This window comes from Platalea leucorodia, assembly GCF_965183815.1.
Source record: "Platalea leucorodia genome assembly, chromosome: 5".
Lineage (NCBI taxonomy): Eukaryota > Metazoa > Chordata > Aves > Pelecaniformes > Threskiornithidae > Platalea > Platalea leucorodia.
The window spans coordinates 59,807,721-59,834,436 of NC_138827.1; the positions used below are offsets into that span (position 1 = coordinate 59,807,721).

The 26,716-nt window shown below is 42.4% G+C and overlaps 1 protein-coding gene across 3 annotated transcripts in view; it reads left to right on the forward strand.

The window, feature by feature from the left end:
• The window catches only part of HDAC4 (histone deacetylase 4), a 263,446-nt gene that overhangs the window by 224,965 nt on the left and 11,765 nt on the right, over positions 1-26,716 (forward strand). For all 3 annotated transcript variants that reach the window (XM_082314488.1, XM_082314490.1, XM_082314489.1), the window contains exons 17-23: positions 2,196-2,242; positions 10,475-10,582; positions 11,134-11,189; positions 13,458-13,545; positions 14,906-15,025; positions 17,272-17,369; positions 25,973-26,091. In XM_082314488.1, the coding sequence (XP_082170614.1) occupies positions 2,196-2,242; positions 10,475-10,582; positions 11,134-11,189; positions 13,458-13,545; positions 14,906-15,025; positions 17,272-17,369; positions 25,973-26,091 (636 nt within the window). The remainder of the gene's footprint in view (positions 1-2,195; positions 2,243-10,474; positions 10,583-11,133; positions 11,190-13,457; positions 13,546-14,905; positions 15,026-17,271; positions 17,370-25,972; positions 26,092-26,716) is intronic.

Sequence of the window (26,716 nt, forward strand, 5' to 3'; positions counted from 1 at the left end):
GCAGGAACAGCGATGCTGGCTCTAAAACCAGTTTCTTAACTCGATGGCTTCTACAGTGTTGGACCTGAGCAAGGGTAACAGCCACTGATGCGTTGGGAAAACCTCCCTGAAAAACCTCAGTGTGTGCATTTGTGTATAGAGGTGAGCAAGCCTGTAAGGAGCCCCATCTTCAGCCATCCTCTCCCGTTGAGAGTTGAAAAGGCTTTTAAATTTACAAAACAGCTTTGTGGGTTCTTTTAAGTATGTTAGAGGGTAAATGTATGGCAGGTTTGAAGTCTGAGACCAAAGCTTCATGTGAGGCTCACATATGCAAATGTGAGTTTGTTAGACCTAAGTGTCTTGACATGTGTACGATTGCGATGGGGTGGCTGACTCTGTGTAAACTCTTTGCCTTTGATATGTCTATGAGGAAGAAAAAGCATGAGAAACCTCAGCCTAAAAGGAAGAGCTCGTAAAGCTGGGGGATGAAAACATGGGATGTTTCTTTTTAAGCTGCTGCAAATGATACGGGGGATGTCCGTTCATCTGGCAGTTCTTTAGGAGAAAGCGGGAAGGGGCTAAATAGTACAGGTTTTTCAGAATTGCAAGCAGGCGTCGTTGTGGCTCTGCTGGTTACTTTTACTTCGGCAGTTGTCCTGTAGCTCGTTACTTCTGAGTCTTACTCCTTTCTCAAAGAGTACCCTTCTTTACACATGTAGAAGAAGAGATTTGCAACAGAAGCTCACCACTGATGTTGAAGTTACTTTCCTGAGAGGACCCTGAGCATCACAAGGATCTGCTTTGCTGTGTTTTATCAGACAGGTTTGAAGGTGGTGGCCTTCAAGGCAGGTTGCACAACTCTGCCCCTGGAAGTGTTGCTAAAGCCCTTGAAAGTCTGAGGATGAAAAATACGAATCCATCTCTCGTTTGATAGTGTAAAGCTTTGGAACCTGTTGAACAAGTTTAAACTTAGGCAAATAAGGCTGCTTTTAATTTGTGGAGAGCAATCATAAATTGTTGTCAAGAAGATAAATATAAAAATAATGGGTGGATTAGCAGTGAAAGATGTGACAGGAGGTCCGAGGCAGGATGATCTAAGAACTTTCATGTGGATCTAATCAAAGAATGAATCTGGCTGTGCACTCAGATTAATAATACAGACGCATTAACTCTGCTTTCAGTCACAGGGGTAACGTATGTGTTTGTGATTCGTTTGACACCAGCGTGGTCCTCAGTAACGTCTGTCTGCTGTCATGGCTAATTCACACTCTAAAAGCTGGTGGTTAGCATTTAAGGGAATTTATTCTTTTGGTATAGACATGACCAGAACAAGAACCTGGTTTGGTGGGGGGAAAAAACACTCAACCCAGTTTATTTCACTGTTAGCTTTCATTAACTTTAAATAGGTCTCAAGCAAATGAATCTCAGGCAATGTACTCCAGATCTTTTACAGTGCCTGAATGCATAGATTTCCTTCTCCCTGTTTGCCTGTGGTGTGCAGACACATGTACAAGTCATGCATGTAGGGTGGTGACGGATACGAGACAGCGTGCTCTTTTTTAAGTATACAGTTTATAAACCTGCAGAATTTTGCACAGTGGATAATTTGCTCATATGCAAGCCCAGAAAGTGATGTTACAATTCTTACAGATGCAAAAATTAGCCCTACAGATGGTTTTCTCGGTTTTTCTCAGATTCTTAATGCTGGGTCTGCTCTTTCAGTCAAAACACGTTCTGTTTCTCACCACCGGTTTATTTTTTTCTTCATCTTTTATGAAGCTCATGCACTCCAAAGTCTTCTAGTAACTGTGCAGATGGCTGATAATTAAGGTGCTTTTATGATTTCCTATCCTCCTTCAGTTGAAAGGGGTTAAAATGTTCATCTGAGAAGACATGCTGAGCAGTTGTTGGTAACGTCTCAATCATTTATAGTCAGCATGACTGCTTGAAATGTAGGACAGCACACAAACCTTGCATAAAAATAAGTGATTTATAGAAGGCTTTTATATTGGAAAGGCTTTTGAACAAGCCCAAGTGTGTATATTGTGTATGTATGCATTGTAATGTAACAGGGTTGGCTGTGTATTTTCTGAAAATTGCAAGAAAATCCCAGTCTGTTACTGTGTTCAGAAAGTTTGCAGCGTTGCCATAAAATTGGACCAAAATCTGGTGAACTTTGACTTTTTGACCTACTGAGTATGTTTTTTTTCCTACAGGTTCTCTAACGTCGATGTTTGTCAGGCTTCCTTGCGGTGGTGTTGGGGTGAGTGCTCTCTTTAATGTGTAAATAATGTCCTGTTTGTTCTCCCAGTCCCATTGGTAACAAAAATTGTTGCTTTGCATTCCATCAAGTGGGTAATTGCAACCAAATGTTACCCATAAACAGGGTCTGCCTGGGGTGCGGGGTTGCAGCGACAGCCTCACGTGCCTTTCTTCAAAAGCAGCGTGAAGATTTTTAAACTATTTTGGAGTGCCGAAGTGTGTGTGACATTCATAGGCATGTTTCGTCTCTGGCTTTTAGGAGGAGAAACCTCATTTCCCAGGCAGTGATGTTTAATGACTTAGAGGTTACTACATTTGAAAGCAACCCTTGAATCCAAAAATGCTTTCTACATAGAAAGCAAGATGTGCTTTTCATGCTGTTCGTGCTGCGTAGGTGTTTCATCTTCAGTATTTATACTTCAGAGCTGCCTGCCTCCTCGTGCAGGTGGAAAACATATTAATAAAATAGTGATATTGGATGACAATATTTGGGAAGTTCCTGTAAATAGTAAGTTGCTGTATTTGTGTCTGGGCTACATTACTGTCCTCGAATGAAATGTCTCGGAGGTTACGCAGCACAAGGGAGTTGCAGTCTTCGGTATTTGGCATCTATCATTTCTCGAGCTCCAGGACAATCACACACGAATTCTGAAGGAGGTGACTAAAATACCGCTCCGTCCGTCACAGAAAAGCTGAACATTAGTTTTCATCTGTCAAGATTCCATATAATAAAAAGACTTTTTTTGTTGTTGTTTGTTCCCATAAGGCTGAAAAAAACCCAAATACCATTCAAATACCTCGTCTTGAAGGTTTGCATTGTTGTTTTCCTTTGAAGCCTGAAAACTTGAAAGTTTTCCTTTCAAGTCAGACTTTCTGCTCTAAAGTTTCTGTGGAGGGTGACAGTACAGAAAATCTCGGAGAACAGGAAGGGAAAAGAATGAGAAGAGACAATAAAAGGCATTGTGTTTGAAAATTCACAGTGGTAGTTCTTATGCATAATTGTAGCTCGTGAGGTTCAATTTAGAGGTCTGGATTCTGTTATGGAAATGAAACAAAATTGTTTTCTTCCTGAGTCTTTGCAAAATCGCTGCTTTGAAAATTATCCCGTCAAAAAAAAAAAAAAAAAAAAAGAATAATCGGCGTTTATTCATACCGCCACCACTGAGCACTCGTAGAGATATTTTATTTGTATTGTATGCTGCAGTCTCCTAATTCATGGCAAATTTTTGGCTAGAGTTTAAAAGGTTTGGATTTACTCTGCCCTCCAGTCAGGCATGCCATTCAAAGCAAAAATTATCATTCGCAAATGAAGACTGAATGGTAACAAGTAGAGACAGTGCCTGAGCCTAGCGTGGTCCCAGAAGTCTTGCATTAAATCCTAAATCAAGGCAGGAAACGCCACAGTGCTGGTATTATCGGTACACTCATAATAAAGATAGCGTTTGCAGTTAACTTGCTGGTCGGTTGTCTCCACAGACCCTTAAATATTAAGTAAAACATTTGCTGACTTTTGTACAGTGTTTCAGCAATCCAACAGATATTTTAATGTTTTCTAGGAAAAGCTTTTTAAAACCAGTACTTTACTGGTAATCAACTACGTGATAGTCAGATTTTTCATAAAAAAAGGATTTCTGTTGTTTTGCTTGGTTTTCCTTCCCCAGTTACCTTGGGATACAGTGCCAACTGTTTGTGTACTTCTGCTGCTCTTGTGGCTGATGCAGGAAAACATGGTCTTCACTGCTTTTGGGATGCATTTCTAATTAGTATATACACCCCAGACGTATATCTGTAGGGAAAAGATTGGCTATAGCATTTTAAGTGTTTTGCACTTGTATGTGCTCTGGATGGGTTTAAACGTAGACCATCTCCTTTGGGGTAGGAGAGACATATGGTGATCTCACGAGGTCCTTTCAACCCTGCTTTCTACTGTCTTTCGAAGTGTGAGATTTGTCAAGAAAGCTGGCTTAGCAGCATGGTATGTTTATTGAAGAAATAGAGGGAAAACTGTAGTCTTTGTTAGCATGCCAGTTCTCTGAGACAAGTTGCTCTTGATTTGATTTGCTATGGGAAACTGTTGGAAGAAGCCCTATAGTGGGATCGTAGCTGGGGCCACAGAGCACGCCTTTCAGTAGCAGATGAAAACCAAATTATTTTTTACACCAAAGAGGATGACAAGACATTTTTTGAGATGCATGTAAATTTTTTTTTTTTTTGAGGAAATCAGGAAAAAAAAAATCAGAGCGTGGGGTAAAACATCAGTTATGATGAGTTTTTGTGCAAGAGGAGGTATAATGTAAATCTGAGAAGTTTCTGGGATGACTGCTGGGAGATTGAGTCCTTGTTGTGGTATAATGAAATCATTTTGAATTGTTCTAGCAAGAGAGTTTATGTGGTATTTTTCTGTTGTTGCTTGGCAGGCCATTTTCAGGCTGGAAGGTGGTCATACAGCTTTTTGCATGATGGATTTTTATTTAGACACTCCCTTGTTCAAGATTACCAGGTTGTCAGAGCATTACTCATTGCTGAGCAGTAATCAGTCTCTATTTTATCTTTTTCTTACAAGTTGAGAAGGTTGTGGAGAGGCAGCCCTGGTGCTGTAAGAAGTTTGTGTGGGCTCCAGTCACTTCATACTGGTGAATATTTTCCTGATGATTAAGGAACATCAGGTGCATGTGATGATCAGAGCACCTGTAGGATATCATCTTGACTACCAATGGTTTGTAGCCCAGGTTTGAAAGAGAAAGGATTTATTTCAGCAGCGGTTTTGTTTTCTCCGACTTTGTCGCTTAATGATAAGTGCAGTCTAGGCGATGTTTGATGGGTCTTTCCATTCAGCTCACCACAACGCTAGACGGCTTTCCAGTAGGCTGACTGCTTCGTAAGGAGGATTTTCATGGGAGAGCTTGATACTGGTCTGCCAAATGCTTTCCAGGGGGCAAACATGATGCCATAAAGAAAAAAAGAAAGACGTTTTTAAAAATTAGTAGAATAAAGTGGGACCCGTCCTCTTTTGGATTTATCACTGGTTAGAAGATAGGAAGTAGTGATTGGAATTACAATCCCCAAGAAATCTGTGTATTCACTGAAATGTTGCAATGCAGGGGATGAGTCATAAGCAAGTGTCCTTTACTGATGGTATTAAATTTATTTGGGGTCATCAAAGCGAAAGCTGCCTGCAAAGACATACAGCTGGTGTCATGATAATGAGAAACTAAATAGTTAAGTAGCATATGAAATTCAGTGTTGGATGCAAAATAATCCCTGTGGGTGGGAGAGGGACTGGTCTGCAGCAGGTAAAAGCTGAATGATTGCTGTTCCTTATAATTCAGGAGCTGTGGGTGTCAGATGAAATTATGGGCTGGAAAGCTTGAAACCAAGTTCTTTTTCTGCAAACAATTAAACGCTATTCTCTTCCGTAGCAGATGTTATGTAGATTAAAAGAATAGATGGATCTGAAAGGTGATGTAGAGCAGTTTATGGGGGAGAAGCCCTTGAAGAGCTGTTAAGTGCCAGGATGAAGGATGAAGTCTGGAGCTTGGGCAACCATGAATTCTTACCAGCAAGCGAGACAAAGTTGAAGAATGAAGGAGCAGGAAGAAGTTTAGAGCAAATTGCTTCATCGCATACCACCTTTTGATCTCTCTCTTCAAAAACTAAGTCACAGTGTCTCAAAATCAGTGAGAAAAGGGTAAATTTGTTCCCTGGTGCTTGGAAACTCTTGTTGGTGGTTTGTTTTCATATTTTTTTTCCTCATTGGTTTGTTTTATATGAGGAAGCCTTCATATCACTGTAGCTGACGCTAACAAACCTCCCATCTGTAGACGTCTGATCGTAGCGGGAAAGGAAGAAAGCACAGAAGCACTTACATCAACAGATGTGAGCTCTGATTTAAACAACAGTAATTTATTCCTGCTGATCTTTAGCAGCATCTGCAAGTGCAGTATGTGGTATTTTTACTTGGGATGTTACCTTCACTTCTCTGCAGCACACACTCTTTTCTTAATCTATGACTTACATGCACCACAGCATTACCTAATCCAGGATAATTAGAAGAAGATTTTGGAGAAAGGAGTTTGAGCTTTGAAGATCTGCAAAATAGTTCCAGCATACTTACATCCAAATTCTTCAAAATACTCAAAGACTTGATCTTATGATAGCTAATAACTTTGTTTTCTTTCGTGTGTAGTATTTTCTTTTGCTGTGCACATTCTAAAAATATCTAAAGATCTAGGGCCTTAAAAAATGTTCTTAATGTTTTTGATCTCTTCCAGAATATGTTATTCTATTTTTGGTTATAAGGTCTTGATTAGCGTTTCTAAAAATCTTTACCTGTGCAAGCAAAGTACATTATCACAGAGCAGAGACAAGGAAAAGGACTTCCGTGGAATGTAAATGAGAACAGACTAATTAGCAAGTCTTAGAAGAACAAAATGTGAGCACAGTTATTTAATCAGTGCTTTAGAGCAGTAGGAGATGTGGTTAGGTAAAGACAACTCGCTGGCAGCACCGACGGTGTGTGCTGCTGTTGCCTAAGCGTGATGATGAGCAGTGATGAGGGATGAGTAGAACGCTATCGTTCCCCTTCACTTTGCAGAGCTGGAGCTGCTGTGCAACTTGTTTCCACCTGCCCTTACACTTAATTTCTTATCTGCATAGCTCTTCAGCTAAAGAAAAGATTAGAATAATGAAACCTTTTGTAAGACCCCCTTCATTTCATTTTTAAATAGCTGCATGTTTAGTATATAGCATAGTATACAGTTTGAGTAGGAACCTAATCGTGTATATTAATAAAGACTTCAAGTTATAAGGAAGAAAAACTCTTTCAGGTTTCACCCTGAAACATCTTAGACGTTCCTTGTAGAAGAGAGCCGGCGTCAAGCTGTTGACCCTTCCCCGTCTGTATTCCCTCATCATTTTCTAATAACAGTATGTGCTGTGAATGTTAAGAGCCTGCAGCAGGTCCTAAGCACTGAAGTCCCTCTCCCCACCTCTAAAGGAGCCCTCTCCTACAGGCTCATCTAGCAGAAACAGCAGCTTCTTTATTGAAATGAGAAAAGCATTAATATTATTCTCAAGAAGACGAGTGTGCTGACCAGGACAACCGCTCTTCATCCAGCAGCGGCAGATGTGGAAGACTCAGTGTCTCTGATGCAGTTGTATCCTCCAGCTCGGGAGAAAAAAGAGAAATATACACTGTTGGATCAACAGAAGGCAAGAAATATGCTTCCTCTCTCTGTAAAGTCCTTCCAGATGGTAAGGCTTGATGTGCTGTCCCAGCAACAACTCCTGTGATGGCAGCTACATCAAAGACCTTATAGGCAGGGAAAGCCAAATAGCGTCTCCCCTGTAATGAACTTCAGAATTCAGGAATGATGGAGGGGTCAACAGCAGCCCGTGCACCAAACAGCAGCAGCTTCAGAGCTGGAGAGCAGTCCAGCTCAGGGCCACATTAGTAACATTTTCCACCATGGCAGAGTCTACACCCCCCTGCTGCAGAGCACTGATGGCTTCAGTGGGACTGTTCAAACACTTAGAGTCGCACAGATGATGAAGTGCTGCTTTGGAATAGGGCCCAGGGGTCTCCAGATATCCGTTCCAGGGAAGGTGTCTGGGTGTTAAATCCTTATCTTGGAGATGTTTGCACATGGGATGGGACAGTGGAGAGCTTGCAGGTGGCAATAGACATCTCTGGATCCAGTCCTCCTCCTGCTGGGGAGCTGAGTGTGAGGACATGGCAGTCCTTGAAATTAGCTTCTAAATCACAGGTGGAATACTTTTTTCCAAGTACTTAATTTCTTTCTGCAGAAATAATAATTTGTTATAATCACTCTGTCTTGCCCTCCTTGTTCTTCTTGAAATGCTGCCAACACGAGCCCGGTTTCTGCAGGCATCAAAGGGCCTGAACGTGGCGGTGCTTGGCTCAGGCACTGGTGACTTCTGCGTGCTTTATGGGGAAGGCTGACACGAACAGATGTCTGAGGAGATCCGAGGGTCTGTTAGTCCCTTAGGTAAAGCCATGCTTAGGACATGTGAATTTTGGTTTTTTTGTATTTCCATTCCTCTGATGCCTCACAGTGAATGAAGATGGCCCTCTGCAATTCTGCATCCATGGAAGGGGCCTGGTACTTGCTTTGGCCGGGCAGAGAGGGAAGCTCTTAGCTACTGGTGTCCTGCAGCATTTTCTTTGAAGACCAAGAAAGATGGATTAGATATGCTCAGCCCAGACTGCACAGTGCAGCTGTATCTCACTTGAGCATTGAGACCGAAGGCACTGAGGTAGCTCTTAGCAAAAGGCAAGTAGATGTTCTCTGTTGTATAAATCATGAGTGTCTCCTATTCACAGATACTGGGGGAGAGGATCTGAGGATGAAGATGGCTGGATCCCCTGAGGGAAGGTAGCAGTGTCATCCTGATTGCAAAGCACATTGACCATCCCATAAGGTTTTTACAGGACTGCTGACGAGGAGCCCAAAGATGGACCCTCGCAGAGCACTAATGTGCTGGTCAGTAGGGAGGAGAAGCAGCTTGGTGGTGTTCCTGCCTTACTAGGGGCTTTTGGAGGGACATGGTCAGATCAGTCCCATCTCCTGCACATGTGCAGTACTGATCCAAGACTCCTGGTGGTGTCGTGCATAACTTGGACCCCATTGCACTTCTGTTCTCATGTTACTGCCCAAATTTATGGGGGCCTAGGGGGGGCCCTTGTACCACAAATAGTCACTGTAGGGCTTTTCCACCAATGCAGTGGCTTTCACCAGGGTGTGAGACAGTGCACGTATTGCCAGCATTACCACAGATGTTTTTTTGGTATTCTCTGAATGCTTTCTGGGTTTACTGTGACTTCAAAACCATCCTCCAGGCAGATGCTGCCAGAAGCCGTCCGTGATAACAGGCCTGGGACGATTTCCACTGGCTTTAGCACAGCGGTGAAGGAGGTGGATCAATATTGTGTGGGGCGACTTGCATCTCCCTGCAGCTCAGTGAGCAGACTGGATGCCAGACAAAACAAATAATCTCTTTCTTTCCTTCTCCTTTGCCATTGTTTCCATAAATACACTCAACACAGAGTAATATGTGAAAAATAGCTGGTGATCCTTCACATGGAGAAATGTTAAAATTATCCTATGATGTTCCCAGGCAGCCGAGCTGTCCTGACATGGGACAGTCTCAGCAGTCTGGCTTTTGCAAAGGCTGTGACTGGCAAGAAGCAAACAAGCTTGGCTTTCATCACTGCGTGCAAGATGGCTGAGGGTGCAGCAGAGGAGATCCAGAGCTTCAGCCTGGAAACAGTCCCCCTGGGAGCCATCCCTCCCCCTCTGCTCTCTGCTGAGTCGTGGCTGAACGGCAGTAAAAAAAAGAACAGGCATTTCATCGCATGTCCGCAAACTGATCTTGTCTTTGTATGGTTTTGAGGATGAGTGTGGTAAAAGCAAATGCTTCTCGCTTTTTGTTTAGATTAGGTCATGATCTCATATAATAATGACACGGGGATGTCTGCAGAATGCCTTGCCTTTGGCCTATTTGCACATTTTCAGGGGGAAAATATAGAGGATGCTGGTCCTGTCAGATATTTAGCGTTAAAGTAAATGTCTCCAGTCAGCAGCTAGATGTTGAAGGTCTGTTGTTAGCTTCGATGAGACAGCGTTGATCTTATGGTTCCCCAGGGAAGCTGCTGTCAGTGTAACCTTACCCTGGCAGTCCTGGGCAGGCATCCTTTAAATGTCTATTATTAAACATCCTTCTCCATCGTGTTTTTTTTTATTAGTATTATGATTTTATAGAATCATTAAATGATTTTGTAAACCTTTTTGTTTCATCTAGGATCAGTTTCCTCCAGCAATTAAAGAGAAATACTGATATCAGGGTGTTGGTAGGTGTATTAGTAGGAGACACCTGCAAATTTACAGTGCTTGAGATGCTGAATTTGCTCCTCTGTTGTGGCACTGACCCTTTAGCATTGCAGAGCTGTTGCAAATGGTCATCTCTTGAGTGTCGTTTGGTTGGATGGACACTCAGTAGCAGTGATGTTACAGTCATCAGTGAGGTCCCAGCCCTGGTACTGCCAGCTCTGCAATTTAATGCATTTAAAATGAATGCATTTAAATGTAATGCATTTAAAGCATTTAATGCATTTAGTCATTTAATACCTATGAATAACTTCTTTATAAAACACGGGTCTCTTTCCTGGCTCTCCTCATTGCTCCTAAGCCTGATTCCTATGTGTCTCTATTAGGTCGACAGTGACACAATTTGGAATGAAGTTCACTCCTCCGGTGCCGCTCGCCTGGCTGTGGGCTGTGTCATTGAGCTCGTTTTCAAAGTAGCCACGGGAGAACTGAAGGTTGGTATGAAAATAACACTTGGCTTTGATATAGGCTCTGTACAGGACTCTGCTCAGGGCTGTGTTATGCAGGAGGTCCAGTTAGCTTCATTTTAATGGCACCATCTGGCTTTAGTCATAAAAATCTTTGAGGATATCAGCAAGTGAACAACAGACTCCTGGTGAATGTTCTTACGCACCGATTAAAAGAAGAAAGAAACCAGAGCAGCAAATGAAATCACTATTCCAGTGTTATCTGAGGGTCTTGCTCTTGACTTTGGCTGCGCCAGCCCGTTTGCTGTTTCAGTGACCTCATGCAGAATATTTTTTTACCCTGAATGGAAGGAAATGCTGTACCAACCAGTTTCCATAAAATTCATGTGAACTTTTTTTCCCCTCCAAAACGAGAGAGAGCATCATCTACTGCTATGGTCTTGTGAGAAAAACATCGAGAACAACTACATAGTTCCAAAGCAGAATTAACGCTTCTGGCTGCAACCTCTGCATCCATCTTTGTGCAATAAACCTTCCTTTCTGTCTCACTTCTTCGTTTTCTAATTTTTTGTGTTTAGAATGGATTTGCTGTTGTTCGGCCTCCAGGTCACCACGCAGAAGAGAGCACACCCATGTAAGTATGCATATGTGCTTTATCAGCTTGCTTCATTGTTCGTCTGTTCTGTGATCAGCAGCTGGAAATTAGAAAGGTTGTTAGTTTAATATTGCAGAATTTCTTGCTTATTGATATGCAAGACAGTCTTGTATTCAAAGGTCCCAGTAATTCTCTGGAAGAGGGCAAAATCCTGCTTAGTGGTTCTGGGTGGGTATTTTTTAGCAGGAATCAGCATTAAAGTCATGCTTTGAAAAAGCACTGATGCTTTTATTTGCTTTACTCTTGTGAATTGTTTTAAATTAAATGTTGATGCCTCATCCAATGTGAGGAAAGCAAGGGTACGCAACTAATAGTAGTAACAGCAAACTTAACTGTGTCCTGGGGTCACAACACTTCATTAGGAGAGTGTCAGAGTGGGAAGGCTTCACAAAGCAAAAGCTGAAGTTGGGCATCTTGCATGTGATTTAATATAGCAGGGGTTTTGCCATCAGACTGTTTCCAAATCAGGGTCCCATGCATAAATCATGTTGGCTTTGTGTATCTGGCTTAATGTGTGCTGAGGTTTCGTGTCTTGGGTGCTTTAGCACTCTTTGGTGGGAGATAGAATGATAGAATAGTTTAGGTTGGAAAAGACCCTTAAGATTATCAAGTCCAACCATTAACCTAGCACTGCCAAGTCCACCACTAAACCACGTCCCTAAGCACCGCATCTACCCGTCTTTTAAATACCTCCAGGTATGGAGACTCAACCACTTCCCTGGGCAGCCTGGTCCAGTGCCTGACTACCCTTTTGGTGAAGAAGTTTTTCCTAATATCCAGCCTAAACTTCCCCTGGCGCAGCTTGAGGCCTTTTCCTCTTGTCCTATCGCTTGTTACTAGGGAGAAGAGACCAACCCCCACCTCGCTACAACCTCCTTTCAGGGAGTTGTAGAGAGCAGTAAGGTCTCCCCTCACCCTCCTTTTCTCCAGACTAAACAACCCCAGCTCCCTCAGCCGCTCCTTATAAGACTTGTGCTCCAGACCCTTCACCAACTTTGTTGCCCTTCTTTGGATACACTCCAGCACCTCGATGTCCTTCTTGTAGTGAGGGGCCCAAAACTGAACACAGTACTTGAGGTGCAGCAGTGCCAAGTATGGGCAGACGATCCCTTCCCTAGTCCTGCTGGCCACACTATTCCTGATACAGGCCAGGATGCTGTTGGCCTTCTTGGCCACCTGGGCACATTGCTGGCTAATATTCAGCTGGCTGTCGACCAACACCCCCAGATCCTCTTCTGGGGGGTAATGTTGAATTCTGTAGTGTTGCATGGGGTTGTTGTGACCCAAGTGCAGGACCCGGCACAGCCTTGTTGAACCTCATACAGTTGGCCTCCGCCCATCGATCCAGCCTGTCCAGGTCCCTCTGTAGGGCCTTCCTGCCCTCCAGCAGATCGACACTTCCACCCAACTTGGTGTCATCTGCAAACTTACTGAGGGTGCACTCGATCCCCTCATCCAGATCACTGATAAAGATATTAAATGGAACTGGCCCCAATGCTGAGCCCTGGGGAACACCACTTGTGATCGGCCGCCAGCTGGATTTAACTCCATTCACCACAACTCTTTGGGCCCAGCCATCATCCAGACAGGTTTTTAACCAGCAAAGAGTACACCTGTCCAAGCCATGAGCAGCCAGTTTCTCCAGGAGAATGCTATGGGAAACGGTGTCAAGGGCTTTACTAAATTCCAGGTAGAGAACATCCACAGCCTTTCCCTCATCTACTAAGCGGGTCACCTTGTCGTAGAAGGAGACCAGGTTAGTCAATGAGGTTAGTCAATAGCAGATGAGTTCTTGCTGTTGAGCTCCCCTCAACCCAACATTTTGAGGCCTCTCTGAGCATGTCTGCTCCCTTCCAGCCGATGCACTGTAGTGCTCTGGCCCTGGGTCCTTTCCCTTCCTTTCTCTCTCACTGCATCCTCTCCTTATCCGCTCCTGTCCCGTTCCCTCACATGCAGCGCTGACAGTCCCATGGACAGCTGGTACCCAGCAGCATCTCATTGCAGTGGGTTTGGGCAAGTGTGAAATGTTCCCCATTTCCAGAGAGATTGCGAGACACCTGCTGCTGCGTGGCTATTTTGTGTTTCTAATTGTGCACATGTGCATCTTCCAGGGAGGAAAGAAGAGCGAAAGCAGAAGAAATGTCTTCCTACTGTGTTATATCTAAGTGACTGATGGATTGGGACCAAGGAAAACTATAATTGACACCTCTCCTTTTTCTCTTTTCTCCCCCTTCTCATCACCTCCAGGGGTTTCTGCTATTTTAACTCCGTGGCAATTGCAGCTAAACTGCTTCAGCAAAGACTGAATGTTAGCAAAATCCTTATAGTGGACTGGGTGAGTAAATGCTGGTTCTTACCCTTCAGGAGAGCAGCTGGAAATTTTTCTGTTTTTTTGTTTTGTTTTGGTTTGGTTTTTGTTTTTTGGTTTTTTTTTTCTTGCAAGGGCAACCCTGGCTTTGTAAGTCAGTGAAAAAAATGTTGCCTATGGTCTGCAAGCCAAAATTTGTTTTTTAAAGATTTTTTTGTTTGGTTGGTTGGTTGTTTTTTTCATTAAAGTGTTTTTAATAAAAGAAATATTTCTTAAAGGGTCCATAGTTTTCAGAATAAAATTGTAATTAAGAAGCAGTTGCTTTCTAAAACAAGCCCATAACACAGTCTCAAGGATGGGTAACTGCAAACAGTGCTGAGTTTTCGTTATTTTTTTCTGAAGGTGTTTGACCTTAAGTGTTACAATCCGTCCCATTTTTCTTTTCAAGATGTGAGGACCGGTTACTGAGAGGGACAGGCTATCTGGCACGGCTTGACCATCAGTCTGGATGGTCTCAGTGTCCTGCCTCTGGTCCAGCGCAGCACTCCATGCGAGTGGGCAGGCAGTCAAAAGCGATCTCTAAATTCCAATAAGACAGTGAATACTCTGCACACAGCACAGCAGATTTGAGAAGGAGCTTGTTTGGGATTTTGCTATGGCGATGTATAGATTTAAAAATGTGCCTGATTGATTTTTATAGATTTAAAAATGTATTTATGTGGCTGTGAAGGCATTTGAGTTGCTGGGCATCGTCCAAGAGTTTTGATTAGATTGCCACAAATTTCCCATGGGCTAGACCCACAAGTCAAAATGTATTTATTTGTCTTTTTGACCTACTGGATGGACATCCTTTTCCTCACTTCCCACCAACTGTTTTTCATGTCAGAAAGGGGCATTTTGAATACCCATCCTGCGTTTCTGCACTGAATAGCAATGCAGTAGGGGATCTGGGTAATGAGTTTGTGTTGTTTAACCTTGTTGGGTCCAACACAACTTTGCTGGGCATTTGTACCAGTGGTCACCCCACAGACCGATTAAAGACACATATTTGGGGTAACTAATATAGTCTCTTCATCCTCCAAGACTGGGTATGAATCCACTTCTCTCCATACAAGTAAAATTGATCCTGTCCTCAGTTTTGATATATGCTTGAGATTGTGTTTATGCCCATTTATCCCATGTGTTAAACAAGGAGTGTAACCTGAAGCCAGCTGTGCAAAGCAGGTTACTCTCATTTGCAATAAACTGCTACAGCTAGATCAGAGAAGTGCAGAAAACGAAGCACAACAGCAAAGAAAATTCCTTCAAATCCCAAGTTGATGGCTTTAATCTGCATTTTTACTACGGTACTAACCTCCCTCTCATAATGTAATCTCTGTCCCCAAAGGATGTTCACCATGGAAATGGTACTCAGCAAGCTTTCTACAATGATCCTAATGTTCTTTATATTTCACTACATCGCTATGATGATGGGAACTTCTTTCCAGGCAGTGGTGCTCCTGACGAGGTAAGAGAATGGATCGGCATAGCATCCATCCGTGTCTGATAAGACCTTCTCGGGGCTGTGATTCACGTGCCCCTCAAAATCTCGTGGAGCCTCCCAGGCAAGACTTGGAGAGAAGCTTCTGCCATCACTCTCACACTCGTGCTTGTTAGTGCCCCTTTGGGAGCACACTGCCCGGGTTTGTGCGTTTAGTGCCTTCTCGTCCAAGTCCTAACAGCTGTGGGCATTGTGTCCTGCCCCGCAAGCTGGACAGAAAGTGTGTGCCTTGGCTAATGAGCAGAAAATGAGTTAATGCAATTAGGCTCCCCAGCCCTTATGGGAGAGCCTGTTCCAGAGGAGCCCTTTGCCAGCTGTCCCAGCACTCTGTGTACTTTTCAAGATTTCCCCTTTATAGACATAAGTTGTTTCTTAGATGCAGGAGGAACAGCATGTCTGTGGCTGTGCCACCGGCACTTGGGTTTACTGACACAGCCTTGGAGCACATCCATCCCCCCTTCTCCTAGCTCTGATGAGTCATCGCTCACTGCCACCATTGCGTTCACATTGCATGGTCCCGACAGCGGGATTTGAGCATCAGTCACTGATGCTGCTGGACCAGTTCCTGGTGGTGGCCTCGGAGCCTCCTGCAGAAGGGCCAGGCCAACAGAGGTGGGAGCCCTTTCTCCCTAAACTCTGGATGGATACTCCTACATGCATTGCATCCTTCCTTTCCCTCTAGGTAGGCAGGAAGTATTGTCTTTCCAGCGTGATTTATCAAAGGGAAATTATATGAAATACTTAGTTTTGCATACTCTGAGGCACTCCAGATTTCATCTGAAAACTCCTAGAGTTCTTACCCTGTCAATTTTACATTTTCCTGTTCATCAAACATCAATGTTGCCATTTTGGTTTCTAAAGAAACTTAAACATAATGTGATACTGCTTCATTGCCCTGTTTGTGCGCTACTGTTGTAGTAAATAAACAGCAGCCCTTTACATCAGGCTTAATTTCTGCTTCAGGATATGCAAAAGTCTCAGACCTACTTTTTTTGCTGACCTTTTAATAATCTAGTAATCTGGTTTACAAAATATCTAGTATTGTAAGGAAACACTAGACTATCCACTCCATATTTACCATTTATAGTAATTTTTAGATGTGTCATTCCAGACCGAATAAAACAAAGAATACAAGGGAAATTCAATTAAAGCCACAGATGGATAAATAACCCACTGTGGATGGATGAACCTACTGTGTTTTTCTACCAGCAGTATTTGCACTAATACAAGGAAGAATGTGCAATAAAAGCCCTGCAGCTTTATCTAGCCTGAATTATCTGGCTGTGTATTGTATAGCACATTGATTTTGGTTTTTCTTTTCATATGCAGAGACCTAAAAAAAAAAAAAAAAAAAACCAAAAACAAAAACAAAAAACCCCAAACAAAAAAAAAACACCACAAAAACCAAACTGTGTGTGTAGGAGCTCAGAGCCCTGTGCAGAGCTGCCAATGGCTGGTGGCAGCAGATACTGCCCGGCTCCCTTGCTGTCCCCAAGGACCCGCAGCCCATGCTCACAGCCACTGCGCTCAGGCAGCTACGAGGTCCCTGCTTGATGAAGGGACTGAACACAGGCTTTTGGGTTTCAATATAAATGCAGAAAACATGGCCCTGCTTCTTGGCAAACAAATTACTAGAAAACCCTGGTTTATTTTTCGGTTTTCCCCTCAGGTATTTGCAGTCAGTGCAGATGGGAACGTTTGCAGTACATGCAAGGATGGGGATGTACTTATATTTACCACCCACGTGTGCCTCAAGCAGCGAAAATTTCTTCTCTGTGAATCGTATTTTTCCCCAGCAGAGGGGGAGCTCGCTCTGATTAAAACTGTGGGTTTTTTCCCCCAGTTGCAACTGTAATGAAATATAAAATATGCTTCTGAATAAAACTGAAAACGAATTAAGGAAAGGTATTGCATGTAACACACTCTCCTGCAAAAGAGGAAGAGGATCCAGTTGATTATAAGGTGGTTTTTGGGTGAGCATCAGTCAAATACCGCTGGTCCACAGCTCCCGTAAAGATCAGAGCATGAAGGAGCTTTATTTTCACTCTTGTTTTGGGGACAGGTTGCTTTAGAGGGAAAAATTAACCTCACTACCACCAAGCTATTGAATCAAAATCCATATTCAACTGGAAGAATATTAAGACAGCAGAGATGTGTTGCCAGAGTTCGCTGTTTCCGTATGTGTAATTAAGAGTACCATCTCCCTTTTTCAGGTTGGCACAGGAGCAGGAGTTGGTTTCAATGTTAACATGGCCTTTACTGGTGGCCTTGATCCACCAATGGGAGACACAGAATACTTAACTGCTTTCAGGTAATATTGAAGTTTTCCTCTTACAAACATAGTTTTTACCTAAACTGGGTTTCTTTTTCCTTGTGCAGTCCTCCTCAATCTTGAGTTTCTCTCTTGCTAAGTTTAGAAATACAAGATTCACATCTAGTTGCAGTTACTTTTTGAGTACCATAATAAAAATAAAGCTGAATTAAGTAGGATATTTCTGGCCATAAGAAGTGTGTCTGTGACGTTAGGGGATTGACATACTCACTGCTCAGCACTGATTGTTGCATGAATGTAAAATGTCAACTGATATGAATAAGCTCTTCTGGTTTTGGCGAAAAATCTTTTTACCTCTTTGGGGTGAGTATTTCTATGGGTAAACCCACTTGGATGGGGAGGGGAACCCAGAAAAACTTTTTAACAAGTCGTCATGAGTTGAAACTTGGGAGTGCAGCTGCCCCAAGGCTTCAGACATATTTACTGTGCTGCAGATGATGGTACCCAACTTCTGGGCAAGTTGGCCATGCAGTCCCTCCCCTGCAAGAACTCTGCTCAGAAGCAGCATGTTGTGTGTTATGTGTTATGAATAAAAATAGAACCATCTCTTAAATAAGTGTTACTCATCACTCACTGTCAGAGTGTGAATGAAGGCAAGCAAAGCTGTGGAGTTGAATTAATGTGTTGCTGGGATATCCTCCTTGATTAGCAGTAATAGTAAAGCCAGATATAAACCTCTGTGCTGGATTGTACAAGCATATTCAAGCATGCTCCAAAAAACTGGCATCATTTGAGTCTCCAAATGGAGCAGGGGATGAAGCCACTTGTTCACTCACTTGTTCATGTCTTGCCGGTGTTATTGTCCTGCTCACCAAAGCATATGATACCTGAGGATCACAGGGAGGTATCTGCAGGGAATTGTTTGATCTGATCCTTACTTTCCTCCTCATATCAGCATCATCAGAAGAGATGTGTGAAGCACAACACACGTTAGCTGATCTATGGTCATACACGCCCAGGTCGTGGTCTCCCTGAGCAGTGTCACTACAGGAGCACTGCAAGAGTATGGGTTGACCGTCATGCTGCTCTGAGCAGCTAATGGGCAGAATACCCCAACAGGGCGGTTGTATGTCATTGGTGTTTTGGGGACTTGCTGCAAGCCTGGAGTGATGCATTTGTCTCCCAGAGTTGCAGAGAACGGGAAAATTAGTGAAAATTAACTACAGAAGCAACAGAATAACAAGATGAAACAAAGGTGGATCTCTGAGTAAAGGAGAACTTGTAAGTAATGTAGTAGTGAATAGAGGTCAGTGTGAGACCACACTTTCCTTTCTGATACTCTTTCCAGGAGAACGAATATAATTCTCTGACCTGCCAGATATATAGGCTGTATTTTTCTTAGAGACTGTCCTTTTCCTCCCCCTGCCTCCCCTGTGCTGTGGGTCCATCCTCTTCAACTGGCATCTTTTTTAATAATTATGGGTTGAAGTGGTTTTCTGTCCTCAAACCAGATTTAGTGCACTTCTGGCGACCACCCCGCATAAATTCAGGGAGACACACGCTTGCCAAAACATGGGATGTGCATTTCTGGCAACAGGCAGATGGAATATCGCCTTCATGGAATAGCATTAAATCTGGGAGCATTATTTTCTGTTCTTCTCTGTGCGCATATTTGTATTCCGTTATACTGAGCAAAAAGAGCTTTTACTCTTCAGCCTGCCATTAAAAAGCCTTCAAAGAATGTATACAATTTAAAATAACATCTAGTCAAATAACTGTCATTTGTCTCAATGTTTTATTCCTGTTACAGGAAAGCAGCACTTTCCTCCAAAGTGGAAGTCTGTTTATCTCAGTAGTCAACAAGACTGATTGCTTCGTTATAAAGAGAACCTGTAGCTCGTGATGGAGTGACATACTTGCTATTAAATATTAATTGAGTTTCAAGGCTCCTGGAAAATTGCTCAGTCTGCACAGTAAGACCTTTGCCAGCCATTGCTTAATAGGCACTGGTGTCTTTTTGCCCGGAGACTGGAGCAGCTATTTGGGGAAGATATTTTGGAGCTAGTCACAGCCCTTATTTTGCCGGGGTTTTGGGACATTGTGACTCATCCTCCTAGGTAGCACCTCCTGTAGTCTGCCCCATGTGCACACCTTCAGTCAATAAGTTAAATTGGAAGCTTTTTTTTAATCTTATGCCAAGTTTGGTCATGATAATACATTATCAAGTGACCTTTTTAAATCTTAACCAGCTTCTTTGAAAAACATCCCCCCCCCCCCCAAATCTTTCTATTGATTTTAATGTAAAATAATGCTTTGAAGTTTGCAATTTATAGTCCCCCAAGAGTTAGAAAGTGAAGGGAATAGGTCATATATCCTTTTTTTTTTTTTTTCCTTCTTTTCTTACGTTAGCCCCTTGAGACAATGCATGCCTTCAAGGCAGCACCTTGTTATTCCACCCCATCGAATGCCACGTTGCATTTGCCGGGGATCAAACCTAAGATGAAGAAAAGATAAGAAAATTGGCCATAATGAACTCCAGAAGCAGCAGGCATTTTCACCATGAACTTGGAAACTCACAGTGGAGAACTGAGCTTTAATTCAAACCAGTCCAAATGCCAAACTGTGAAGCTTTGAAGTCTGCAGAGGAATCAGTGGAAATCCTTTGAGCTAGGCAAAGATACTGATATACTTTTTCTTCTTTTTTTTCTTTTTTTTTTTTTTCTCCTAAGCCTTAACTCTTCGCATGCTTGTCTGTTTTTAGGGAAGAAAGCCCTCTTTCTACATAAAACAGCAGAAGAAAAATAAGCAACATGATTTTCGTATTTTTTTTGTTCTGTTCCAGGATGAGCTGGTGCATGAATTTGATAAAAGCATCTGCTCTAATGAAATAATAACTGAGATAATTGTCCTCATAAATTAGTCTTCTGATGAGTGAATAAATAAATCCTAATGAAACCTATCATCCCCACACTGAAAACCTGTTTCAGTGTTGTTTTACTCTTTCCGAAGAAAGGACGGTAACTTGCATCAATGATTTTTCTACTGAACTTTTCTTCTATGCATATTGGCTTCCCCCTGCTTGCACTGCAGCATTGGGTTGGACTGGATAGCCTGACCTCTTAATGTTTATTAATACCACTGAGCCGTTTCAAAAGTGAGAACAAGAGTTAAAAATGCAAAGCGGAGAGCAGCCTTGCCATGCACTTTGTCGCTTATTGTCTTCATAACCAAGGGCTGAAATCACTGGCTGCCCCATCTTGAGGTTGGGGTGATATCATGGTTGCTGTATTTTTTTCGGGGAGGGTGGGGGGGAGGGGAGCAGGGTGGAGTCACCCCGGTCACTAATAAGATGTGCAGAAGGGATTTGGGGATTTTGCTGCGAGCTTGGCGCTCCTCCACCCCATCGTAACGGCGGCTCTGCCTGCCCGAGACAGCATGACATTATAATTTAGCTGACCGTTTGCTGGGCGAAGGTCCCACGGCTGAACTCACTGCCAAAGTATGTGGGCAATACAGATTTCACAGATTAGGCAGAAATGTATTAAACTCTAATGCGAAAAATGCAGGGCATATAATTTTAAAAGTCCTTAACTCATCAAAATGTTATTGGTATTCGTCGCTGTTATTCCGTAGTTATAGAAACAAACGGTTGTAAAATTCGGTGGGTTTTTTTTATCAGTCTGTTGTTCCCTAACTTGTTATACAAGCAGAAATCATGTTTGCTTCTATAAATTCTCATGACGTTTTCAAAAGCAGAGTGTGCAAACCCAGCTAAGAGACCTGCAGAAAAAATGCAAAGACTGCAGCTAGTTCCTTATTACACGAGAACAGCAATTACTTAGTGAAATTAAAGTGTATTATCCATAGGAGTTTTCCTCTGAATGTACTGTAAGAAAGTTTTCCTGATGATTCTAGCAGTTGTGTTGTCTCATACAATTTTTTTTTCCCTACCCTGATGTCTCCTCCACAATTATAATTCCATATAAGCTTGATTCCATGTTAGTTTTATTTTTATTTAAAACACCTAAACCAGAAGCAAAAGCCAGGACTGCATTTGAAACGTCCCTCCTCCTGCCCTTCTCGGAAAGCGTTAAATGAGTTCAGGAGCCAATTTGGGGCGAGATTTTGTTTTTTCCTTCGATCCATAAACTATTTCAGGAGTGAGTAAGGGCAGGGGGAAGTTGATGATGTTTTGCCTTGGAACGGTTGTTTCTGTATTTTAGATTTCATGCTCTCCCGGTGCTCATTTCGTCCCCAAACTCCTAATCCCTTTCGACATAGTAAATGACCGTGGAGATAGCTGCTTGAAGAAACAAAGACTGGAGTCTTCAGGAGGCTAATTAGCCTTAGGAGCAGCGGATAACATTTTGATATCTCTCTCTATCTCTAACAGTGGGAAAAAGAGTCTCTGAAAAAAGTGCTCAGCCTTCTAAGTTTCACCGATTTGCTTGCTGCAATTGAGCATTTAAAAAAAATCCTCTGTAGGATTGTTTAATCTGCCTGTCATTTATTAGGCAGTTAATTGGTGAATTGGCTAGTAATAGACTAAAAACTATTCTGTCTTCTAGAAAATAGATATTTTTTTTTTTCTCTCCTAAATGATTGCAGAACACAATCAGTAGTTTTTACTGTTTGCAGCCATCAGTATTGACTAATGCATAGCTGTTCAGCTTGGCTATAATCAGAGTCAAATGAAAGGATTTACTTTATTTTAAGCAATCAAAACAACCCTCGAAAATTTAGGAAATTTAAAGCTAACCCTTGTATTTTAAAAAATTCTACCTGGCTTGAATGAATATTGCATTACGAATCCTTTCATTCCTTGGTGAATAACTCTACAGCCACTTTAGCCATTAGTTAAAAGACCCAGTTCCAGACAAAACTGCTCACCTACTTGATAGTAATTCAAATTTCTGGCTTTTTTTTTATGGTTCCATCACCAGGGCAGAGCCATAGGTTTGTTTGCAGTTTAATTGTTGCTTTCTCTTGGGGACTTAGCTTTACTGTGCTGGATCTGAGCGAAGAGGCTGTTTTCATCTGTGCACAAGAAAAAATTAAAAACTGAAGGACTGGGTGCCTGAAACACTGCCCACAGATGAAATCTCAGAAATACATTGTTTGAAAGTGGTTCATTTGCTTGCATCTTCAATTTTCATGTGAGCCTGTTTTCTTTTCTTTTCTTTTCCTTTTTTTCCTTTTTTTTCCTTTTTTCTTTTTTTTCTTTTTTTTCTTTTTTTCTTTTTTTCTTTTTTTTCTTTTTTTTCTTTTTTTTCTTTTTTTTCTTTTTTTTCTTTTTTTTCTTTTTTTTTCTTTTTTTTTTTCCTTTTTTTTTTTTTCCTTTTTTTTTTTTGTTTTTTTAACAATTAAAAAGGGAAGAACGAGGGAGGGAGTGCTGAGAGGCAGGACGGCTTTGGCTCTCCAGGGTCAAGTTTTATGGCCAAAGATACGGCTGCTTATGTACGTGGCAAGCATCAAATAGAGCTGGGACTGCAGCTTTTGAGTACTGGTGTAATACTAGAATTAGGAGAAAGTCAGAAGAAAGACCAGCCCAGGAGAGTCTGGGTAGGAGTCACAGGCGAAGGAAAGAGTTCAAGTCTGGATTTGAGAGTGCTCTTGCGTTTGAATGGGTTTGTGATGGTCAAGGTACCAAAAGTATCATTAGCTTATTTATTCTGACACCCTGTCGTCTTGCACTTCTCTGGCCGCCCCTGAACATGCACAGCTCCCGGGCAGCCTCTGCCCAGGACGGGCATGCAACACCCATCCCACGGGCACAGACTGTCTGTCCTCCCAGCTCCTCTTGGACAGGGGATTGAGGGGACCTGTGACATGTTTCTTAAAATCTGAGGGACCTGATAAAAATTTACTGTGCATAACAGAGCACCACTAATAATTGCTCTAGAAATGAAGATACTTGCTGGGGTAACCAGTTACGGCTGTAAGGTCACCCTGTCCTGCACTGGAGAAAACTCTGGATATCCTCAAAACGGCTTCTTCTAACTGTTGTCAAATACCGATTGATTTACTTTTAAAGAGCAACTGCTGCTTTTTCTCTTCTGAAATTTATACAGACAGGGTTCACAGTTAACTCTCGGTGCTGCCTGTGTGCTGGCTGTGCCGCTAGAGGGTATCTTTGAACCGCTGTCACCGCACCAGGACCTTCAGCCAAGCATCACCAGCACCACCGCGCTGCTCGCCAGCTGTCTCTGTTCCTCGGGTGCCTTGGTGCTTGGGCATCAGCCAGATGAGCTGTCCCATGGCCAACAAAACGTTACCGATTCAGGGTTGTGTGGGTTGTTCAGTGGTGACAGACCATGCACACAGCGTGGGGGTGCAGGTTTGGGCTTGCTCTGCGACCAGCTTAGGGTGATCCCACACATCAGTTGAGGTACTAGCAGCTCCCATAGTAACTGGGGGGGGGGGGCAGAAATCTGATGATTTTAGCAGTTCTCCTTCAGTTAGAAATTAAAGAGCTCAGCAGTACTTCAAAGCTCAGGGAAAAAAAAAAAAAAAAAAAAAAAACTCTGCCATGTGCACTTGCTTCGAAACTGCTGCTTTAGTCCTTTGTGAAGGAGGAGACTTCTACTTAAAACGTCTGTGGGTTTCACTAAACAGATTTTTGTCGACTGTAAAGCCATCAGCAGAAACTGCTATTTTGTCTTCCTTATGTAATAATCTCCCTGAGGACAAAATGTATATGGCAATCATGTCGTTTGAGGAAAAAATTTAAATTCCTCTTTTTGGTTTTGTAAGAATTAAAAGAAAATAAAATCCTTTTTGTGTAGGTTTCCATGTCTGTGTGCAGAGACTGGCAGGCAGGAAGATTGCAGGAGGCTGTTAGGTTACTGCGGCAATTAGTTGGCAAAAAATTAAAGCTAGAAGGCTGTTTTTTGGACTACATGGTGTCTGAAGTACCTTGACCAGACCTGCGATGTGCCTGGCATCCCTGCCTGCAGGGGCTCTGCTCAGCGGTGGCAATGGAAACTGCTTGATGGCTTTGACCAACACTGGAAGTATGTCCATTAAAAATAAACTCTGCGGAGGGCAAAATGGTGTGAGCTCAGGTCGGTGTTGGGGCTCATACAAGTTGCTGACACTAGAAGGTGTCTTGTGGCTGTTTAACATCATTGTAGCAAGAGATTTAAATTTTTATGGGTGTCTTGATAGCACTTGAGCAATCTCAGCACTAAACAGACCTTTCTGGGCTCCTTCTGTTTTTTGGACCATCACATAACAACTATACTCAATAAAAGTGAAGTTCTTATGTATGTAAACATGCTTGCAGGTTCATGCTTTGGTATATGAGTAGTTTTATTTTGTGCTTTAGAAAGTTAACCTTGCCAGTCAGTGTTCCTAGGATGGGGAAACAGGGAAATACCGTTGTCTTCAGTACCAGCAAGGGATGGCATTGGTCAGGTTGCCCTAGGGATACATCCAAGATTCAGTGGGTACATCTATAATGGGAAAAGAACATAATTTGGAAAATATTACTCTATATAAAGGGCAACCCTCTGTGCACATGCTTGCTTTTCCACCATTTCCTGCAGTTATCAGTGCCCAGTCAAAAAATTCAAAACAACTTTCAAGCCCATGCATGTGGATATCCCAGCATGAACTGAAGGCATGAGAAGACGTTCATCCAAAAGTGCTTGCGACAGGCTTTCTCAATCAGAAAAGATTGTGGGTGTCTGCATCACATTTATTAAGAAGCTCCGTTGCTTTGACTTTTTTCCTTGCTATAATTTCAGTTCTGCCGTGTTTGTGCTGGAGCTGTTAGACAAAGAAGCTCTCTGCTCAACTTTCTAGTTTTGCTTAGTTGGCATCTTGACATGGGAAATGGGATGTTTGCAACCTCGTGTAGGTTTTGAACAGAAATTGAGTAGATTGAAGAGAGAAACCAGAGGGAAAAGGCCTTTTGCTGAGAAACCACAGACACAGACCTCTTGTTTCATTTAAATACTGGCCCTAACGGACCATAATTCATGGAGGCTAAGCAATTCAGTCCCTTTTTTTAGTGAACAAAACATCAGAGGATGGGGAACCACAGTGTAGAGAGGTGTATTTGGATGGGATATTTGCATATTAAAGCTTTTTGCCCCATGTGACGTCCCCAGCCTTTCATTATGGTGAATGAGAAGTGCAGCAAGGAAAAAATAAATAGCTTTGCAGATTCTGCAAAGGCTAAAGGAGGTATTTAGAAGGAGAACATGGAGACAAGTGCCACAAACCAAGGTGGCTGTCAGACAGGTTTTCCAGGTGGATTTGCAGCCTGTGCCAGATGCCCTGTTATTTTCTCCTTATCCCCTCAGTGCCCTGTATGTCAAGCAAGGTATGATCACAAATGGGAAACACAACGTATGGCAACTTATTTTCCTGGTCAAGACTTGAGGCTGTTGATGAAGGAATTCATAGACCTCACTGAAAAAACTAACATGAGATTGACTTTAAAACTGTATTGTGTGATAGGGCAAGGTGATCTGCCAGCCAGACTCACACCTTGTAAGAAAATAGGAGATGGACTTCGCCACTGTGGAATAATATTATGAGGTTTTATAACAGGTTTGTTCAAGATGGTTTAAGTGTTCCTGCGTTTGTGCAAGAGCCAAAATAACGTGTCTGCCATTGTTAAATTTCTGTTGCAGAACGGTAGTAATGCCCATTGCCAATGAATTTGCCCCAGATGTTGTGTTGGTGTCATCTGGTTTTGATGCAGTGGAAGGCCATCCCACACCTCTTGGAGGATATAATCTATCAGCAAAATGTAAGTTGTGGATTTACAAGAGCAAAGATCCAAAACTGGTGTAAATTGCTGCTGTCCTAGGGACTAAAGTACAGGTTTTACCTTTTGGGGTCTATCTTCAAATCTTTCATTTTAATGGCAAACTTTTCAGCCTTTTTCTTTGCATTTTCATGTGTTTTGTCACTGCACCATATATATTTTGGTCTGGCCAAAGCCTTCATTTTCTTGAAGCATTGCATATTTCAATTTCGAGTGCAAATAAATTATGTAAGGAAGTTACCAATTTGTTTGTAGTTATATCTCTGTGGAAGACAGCTGCTGGATTAGAGTTATGCTTGTTTTAATGCAAAATTGTAGAAAGAGGCAGTGCCACACGTAAACAGTGTACCCTGCTCTGAATGCTAGTAAAAGTTCATTTCTTCTTCCGGCATACCTAATTAAAAATTCAAACTGAATCTTTTTTTTTCCTCCACCTTTGAAGCAATTGTACAGGCCCACAAGAACGCCCCTTTTGCTTTGGATCTGTGATGTTTTGCTTTGCACAGGAGATGGGCTGAAGTTTTTCCCTCCCTCCCCCCTTGGTTATGCTGGGTTAATCTGGTAGTGTTTCATTCAAGTCAATCGAGAAGACAGTTTTTCTTGCAAA